This window comes from Penaeus vannamei, chromosome 32, assembly GCF_042767895.1.
Source record: "Penaeus vannamei isolate JL-2024 chromosome 32, ASM4276789v1, whole genome shotgun sequence".
NCBI lineage: Eukaryota > Metazoa > Arthropoda > Malacostraca > Decapoda > Penaeidae > Penaeus > Penaeus vannamei.
In genome coordinates this window covers 6,035,786-6,043,285 of record NC_091580.1, presented here as the reverse complement: position 1 = coordinate 6,043,285, position 7,500 = coordinate 6,035,786, and the positions used below count along the sequence as shown (strand labels likewise).

Here is a 7,500-nt window from a genome sequence, read left to right as displayed (position 1 = left end):
TATATATATATATATATATATATATATATATATATACATATATATATATATATATATACATATACATGCATAAACACATACATACAAACCCACCCACACATTATGTGTATATATATATATATATATATATATATATATATATATATATATATATATATATATATATATATATATATATGTATATATATGTTTATATATAAATACATAAACACACATACATACAAACACACACACATTATATATATATAGTTATCAGGGTCCTGCAATACAGGACTAGCTAGGAGCTTGAAACTTTGATTAGTTGAAAAGTTTTGAATTCCAGCATTTTTCGGCGGGGGGACGCCCGCACCCCCTGCCCCGAGTGAGTTATCACATCTGGAAACGGATGAGAAAATATGACTTGTCAGGCATAACTTCTCAGTCTCATCTCTCTCTCTCTCTCTTTCTGATTTCTTTCTCTCTTTCTCTGTCTTCCCAATTTCCTAATTCTGTCCATCTATCTTTCTATCTATTTATACTTCTATATACACGTAAGAGCAATTATTCTCTCTTTTTGTAGAGAAAATCTCATCCAATGACTTACAAACATAGACAAAACTTAAAGTAAGTTATTTGCCTGAGAAACCAATAAACTTTCTGAAAATTTAATTCTTAAGGCAACAGAGAACTACTGTAAGACATTTTATGTACGATTTTTCTCTGACACGAAGACAATGTAAAGATATTTCTAGCTAGTCGTATATTTTCTCGAATGGAAACATCAATGAATGTCATACACCGACTTTCGTTGGCTGTTTGCAAAATAAAATGTATATTTTGACATATAACTATATTCATCTTTGAGTTGTGGATTTTGAATATGATACGAGAGTCAAGCAATTGATATTTTTTCTGGTTGACAGTTCCATTGACCTAGAGTTTAGTATTTTTTTTCCAAGTCAATATTGCTCGTATTCTTGAATGTGAAAGTTTGTAGTGATAGTAGATCTTGGGAAAAATGTCCACGATGATTGTTAAATCTCAAATTTCTGATAAACAATTGTCACTTTGGCGCACTAAACAAATATTTTCGGATTATTTTTTCAACTGCACGCATTGCTCACCAACATAGGATCTCGTATAGAGTGCGAAAATCGAAAATCGAATTTTGGATATGCTGTGCAGTCTAGAGTGATGTTACTTAATAGAACCTGTGCTTACCGACAATAAATCACCTCGATCCTAAGCATTCTGAAACCTCGCCCTCATATCCCTTGAAAACTCACCCTTAAGAGCCCTGGATCTTCACTCCTGAGCTCAACCAAACTTTACCCTTAAAAGTTCCGAAACCTCATCCTTAAGAACCCAGTATCCTCACCCTTAGGAGCCCTGGATCTTCACTCAACAAAACGTCACCCTTAAAGTTCCGGAATCTCATCCTTAATCATCCATTATCTTCACCCTTAAGGCCCTAAAACTCCGTCCTCGAGAACACCAAATTCTTACCCTTGGGAATATCACCCCAGGGTACCGTAACCTCCCCCTTGAGCGCCCCAAGACCTCAGAACCCTCACCCTTGAGCAGCTTCCTCCCCCTCGAAGGTACCGATGCGGGCGTGACCCCAACAGGCAGTGGGGCACGAGGAAGCCCGACGGGACCTGGACGGGCATCGTGGGGAGCTTGATGGCGAGGGAAGCTGACGTGCTCATGGGGTCGCTGGACCTCACGTACCCAAGGTCCAAGATCCTCGATTTCACCTTCGCGTTGGAGGAGAGCAGGTATCGTCTTCTTTTCTTCTTCTGGTCTTTCTTTATCTATTTCTTCAGTCCTCGCTTTCTTTTATATGTACTTGTAGCAGCGGTAATAAGCAGGGTGTATCGTATGTGTTTGCTATAGGCAGCGAAGGTGGAGGGTGAATGGTTGTAGCGAGAACAGACAAACATTCGATAAATTCTACTCTCAAAATAAGTTTTTTTATTATTTATTTATTCATTTTAAGATAGCAATATTTGGCATTATCGCAGTTCCTTCCTTGAAACGGCACCTACGACCCAGTTTCAGTAAGGGCACGACAGGAAACAGGCAGTCACCCAAACATTCGTTAAGTGGGAATAAGCAAAACACCGAAGTAGGTTTCTGAGGAACATCTACTAGTTACTGGAGTTTATCAATCGCTTCTCATCCTGTATCTATCAATTCTCACAGCCTGAAATTCCTCACAACCAGTACAGCTAAGTACAAGAAGACATCCACATTCCTTTTTAGAGTTTTTTTTCTGTATCTACATTTCCATTACAGAAAAAAAAATATATATATATATACTGAAGCTTCTAAAACGTTTTATAAATGTTTAGTTCGTCTCAGTATTCATATGGACGCACACATAAAACACCAATTCATTAACGTTTAAAGAAATTTAACATACGAGATGCACAACTTCAACCAGCTGACACCTGTACAGCTACAAATCAAAGGTCACTGCTGGATGTATGATTCAAAGGACTGGATGCGCAGTTCACTCTTTACTCTGTTTGTTTGTTTATCTTTATTTACTCTCCACCTCTGTCTGTCTTTCCCTCCATCCCCTTCTGCCTTCCTCCCTTCCTTCCTTTCTTCCCTTCCTCCCATCCTCCCTTCCTTGCTTGCTTCCTTGATTGCTCCTTCCTTTCTTCCTCCCTCCCTCCCTCGCTCCCACCCTTCCTTCCTTCCTCCCACCCTCCCTCCCTTGCTTCTTCCTTCCTTCCTTCCTCCCTCCCTCCCTCCCCTCCCACCCTTCTTCCATCCCCTCCCACCCTCCTTCCTTCCCTCCCTCCCCTCCCTTCCCTTTACACAAACACACACAACCCATCCCCCACCCCTCCTCCTCCCGTAGGTTCCGCCTCCTCCTGAAGCGCCCGAACGCCATGGGCAACCCCTGGACGGGCTTCACCAAGGAGTTCAGTCCCGGTTCATGGGCCTTCATCGTCATAGGCCTGGCGGTGGGTTCTGTGGCTCTCGCGGCGGTGGTTCGCTTCAGTCCTCGGGAATGCAACAAACTTCAGATCGGGGAAACCGCGCTTTGCGTCCTCGGCCTTTTGTGTGGGCAGGGTATGGTTCTGTGTGTGTGTTTGTTTGTGTTTGTGTTTGTTTGTGTGTGTTTGTTTCTGTGTGTGTGTTTGTTTGTGTGTGTGTGTGTGTTTGTGTGTGTGTTTGTTTGTGTGTGTGTGTTTTTGTGTGTTTGGGCGTGTGGTTGTGTGTTTGTTTGTGTGTGTGTGTTTTTGTGTGTTTGGGCGTGTGGTTGTGTGTTTGTCTGTGTGTGTATGTTTATGTGTGTTTGGGCGTGTGGTTGTGTGTTTGTTTGTGTGTGTATGTTTATGTGTGTTTGGGCGTGTGGTTGTGTGTTTGTCTGTGTGTGTATGTTTATGTGTGTTTGGGCGTGTGGTTGTGTGTTTGTTTGTGTGTGTGTGTTTTTGTGTGTTTGGGCGTGTGGTTGTGTGTTTGTCTGTGTGTGTATGTTTATGTGTATTTGGGCGTGTGGTTGTGTGTTTGTTTGTGTGTGTTTTTTTGTGTGTTTGGGCGTGTGGTTGTGTGTTTGTGTGTTTGTTTGTGTGTGTGTGTGTGCGCGCGCGTGTGTGTACATGAATGATGGAGCCAACAGTTAAATGTTTGTATATTTATGTGTTTGTTTTCGGAACATAGTAACTATCTGATCAATTTCTACTATTTCATGTACAGTATTTTCATCTAACACTTTTTTTTCACCATTAACCATAAACGTAAAATCCTTCAAAATTAGTATGCCATTGATCACACACTGAAACCACAACACCTCTTCTTCCTCAGGCCCAACCATCACCCTCGAAGCCATCTCCTCTCGCATCGTGCACATCATGATTGCAACGATGACGCAACTCATCTTCTTCCACTACACCTCGGCTCTTATCTCCGCCTTGGCCACGTCAGCCTCGCCCCCTAAGATCAACTCCTTGCAGGACATCCTTGCTTCATCCTCCCACACGCTCGGCCTCATCAAGGGAACCTCCACGATGGATGAGTTCAGTGTAAGGGCCCGGAGGTGGTGGGTGGGGTGTCCGCCTCGGCTGATTTGGGTTCGGTTTTGTGGGTTTGTTGTGCGTGTGTTTCTGGTTATGTTCTCTGTGTGTGTGTGTGTGTGTGTGTGTGTGTGTGTGTGTGTGTGTGTGTGTGTGTGTGTGTGTGTGTGTGTGTGTGTGTGTGTGTGTATGTGTGTGTGTGTGTGGGCGCGTTTATACGTATGTTTGTCCACTCTCTCTTTCTATTTCCCTCTTTCTTTCTTTCTTTCTCTCTCTTTCCCTCCTTCTTTCTTACGCTCTCTCTCTCTTTCCCTCTTTCTTTTTTACTCTCTCTCTCTTTCCCTCTTTCTTTCTTACTTTCTCTCTCTCTCTCTCCCTCTCTTTCTCTCCTCTCCCCTCTTTTCCTTTCCTTTCCCCTCTCACTCCTCTCTCTCTTTCCCCCACCCTCTCTTCTAACTTCCATTCTTTCATTCCTCCCTACTTTACCCACCTTCTCTCTCTTTTCCCCTTGTTCCTTCCTTCCTCCCTGGAGAATCATTATCACTACATTTATACGTCGATAATAAATAAACCAGGCATTTACAAAAGGAAAATGCATTGATAAAAATCTAACCAAAAATTAAGATTTAGAGTCTAGCGTTTTAAAATTTATCTATCTGTCTGTCTATCTACCTATCTCTTTCTCTGTCTGTCTAGAAGTCTGACTGTGAAGCTGTCTATCAATCTATATCTATCTATCAATCTATTTACCAATCAATCAATCTATCTCTTTCTCTGTCAGTCTAGAAGTCTGACTGTGGAGTTGTTTATCTATCTATCTGTCAGTCTATTTATTAATCAGTCTATCTAACTTGTTATCTATTCTATCAACCCTATTCTTCCTACTCGACAACCTCCCTCCCTCCCTCCTTCTCTCCTGTTACCTGCCTACCTACCTACTAGCTTCCTCCCTATCTACCTACCTATCAATCAGTCAGTCAACCTATCTATCTATCTATCTAACAATCTATCTCCATTACTAGAGCACAAGTAACCCCCTCTACAAGGACACGTGGGACAAGGTGGTCTCCGTAAACCCAGGTAGCGTCGTGAGCTCCATGGAAGAAGGTGTTCAGAAGGCTATGGACGACTACGACTTCGTCTTCTTCATAGACGAACATGTTTATAACAGCGTGTAAGTCAGATAACTAAGTGAATATTTTATTTATTTGTTTATGGTATATCTAGAAGTTTTTTTTTCGAACTTTAGCCTTCCAAGTAACATTTGACAATTGTTAATGTTATCCATATACCTCATGTCTTTAGTCATAGTTTGAAAAGACATTTATGTGTATCGTTATATCCTCGGTTATACCACGTAAAAGTATTTTGATATAATACATGATATCATCTTCATTGAGAAGTATCTTGACCAAGGCGTAAATAATGCAATCAAAATGAGTACTCGAAGGAAAACTGAAATACTGCCACACGCACAAATAAAAACGAACAGTAGACTGAACAGAAGACACCACAGAATACACAAAATTACTGTATAGTATCCATAGAATACTTTGCGTCACGTAGGTACTCCGAAAGTTTTCTTTTTACCTTTTTATACATAGAGGGTACTGGCTATACACCCTAACTTATTCACGAGTACAGCAGATGACTGAAAAGCCCCATGGTAAAATTGATCAGCTAATACATATCATACCTCTTCTCATATAACACTCTAATCAACATTTGTACCTTACTATAATAGGTTCTACTAACAGTGCTACCGTTCCTGATGTTACATAACTTACCAATGCATAAAATATCAGTGCACAAAGCTAAGTGGAAGCAATATTTTGTCGTTTTTCTAAGTATTGCCGCACACCATAAGACGCTTATGGGTTCCGTACTCGCTGAATAATCTTCTGTTCTCTTCCATTCCATTTTATTCTCTCGGCCTTTTTTAACATCCGTTGTTGGACATAGGCCTTCCCCAGACTTTTCCACGTCGTTGTTAATGTTGTTTGTGACGTGTATTATGATGGGGAGAGGGTGGGCCATACCCTACCATGCTGATGGGAAGAGGGTGGGCCACACCCTACCATGCTGATGGGGAGAGGGTGGGCCATACCCTACCATGCTGATGGGGAGAGGGTGGGCCATACCCTACCATGCTGATGGGAAGAGGGTGGGCCATACCCTACCATGCTGATGGGAAGAGGGTGGGCCACACCCTACCATGCTGTTGGGGAGAGGGTGGGCCATACCCTACCATGCTGATGGGGAGAGGGTGGGCCATACCCTACCACGCTGGCCCAGAGCGGGTTGGTAAGGGTTCATATAGTCACCTTTTACGACACGCAATGAAATATTCCTTTCACATCCCCCTATCCACAGGGTGAAAAACTCTTGTACTGGAATCTAAATAGTGGTTATTGTATTTATACTAGATTTTATTATTTTAATAAACTAGGATGTATAGATTCTACGCTGGTATACTAGAATCTATTATAGAATTAGTTTTTGTGCAATAGATTTTACGACAGAATCTGTTTTAATATGCTAGAATCGAAGATAAAATCTGGTTTAGTCAATCAGACTATGCTACTTCATTGTAATTAATTGAAAAAGAAAGTTCTCGCAACTGCTTCCTTATCACGATGTTAATTTAGGATGATAGTTGAATGTCCTTAATTGGGCTTCGATTAATTCGATTACTTTCTATTTATGTATTTTCCTTTTTCAATTTCATAGAAAGACATTAAAATTCACGATATATAAATAAGTAAATGAAATTTGATAAACCGCATATAATAATATCCACGCATATTCTAAGAATTTTTCTGAGCAACGGAGCGTAAAATTTTAAAACGTTTTAATAATAAAAAAAAAAAAAAAAAAAAAATCGATAGAGGCACTACACGTTTATGAAATATCTGAAGTGTTTCTATGATTAATTTATATTGCATTTTCAAAGCTGTCACTTTTCAAAATCATTTGTTAACATCAAAGCCTTTATGCTCGTGTTTAATGATAATTCAATAAGGTGAGTGAGGGGGGGGGGGGGAAGGGGGAGTTAGAGTGAGGGTGAGAGTGAGGGGGGTAGAGTTAGGGTGAGGAGGGAGGAAGAGTTAGAGTGAGGGTGAGAGTGAGGGGGGGGAGTTAGAGTGAGGGTGAGAGTGAGGGGGGGGGAGTTAGAGGGAGGGTGAAGGGGGGTAGAGTTAGAGTGAGGGGGAGGGAGAGTTAGAGTGAGGGTGAGAGTGAGGGGGGAGAGTTAGAGTGAGAGTGAGGGGGGGGTAGAGTTAGAGTGAGGGGGAGGGAGAGTTAAAGTGAGGGTGAGAGTGAGGGGGGGGGCGGAGAGTTAGAGTGAGGGTGAGGGGGGGAGAGTTAGAGTGAGGGTGAGAGTGAGAGGGGGGTGAGAGTTAGAGTGAGGGTGAGGGTCAGAGTGGGGGTGAAATATAGCTAGATAGCTAAATAGAGAGAATGGAGGTGAGGGAGAGAGGGAGTGAAAGAG

General features: G+C 41.8%; 1 protein-coding gene across 1 annotated transcript in view; it reads left to right on the top strand.

The window, feature by feature from the left end:
* The window catches only part of LOC138867807 (glutamate receptor ionotropic, kainate 2-like), a 19,774-nt gene that overhangs the window by 9,359 nt on the left and 2,915 nt on the right, over positions 1–7,500 (top strand). The window contains exons 8-11 of the mRNA XM_070144613.1: positions 1,581–1,757; positions 2,852–3,066; positions 3,802–4,019; positions 5,033–5,184. Coding sequence (XP_070000714.1) covers positions 1,581–1,757; positions 2,852–3,066; positions 3,802–4,019; positions 5,033–5,184 — 762 coding nt within the window. The remainder of the gene's footprint in view (positions 1–1,580; positions 1,758–2,851; positions 3,067–3,801; positions 4,020–5,032; positions 5,185–7,500) is intronic.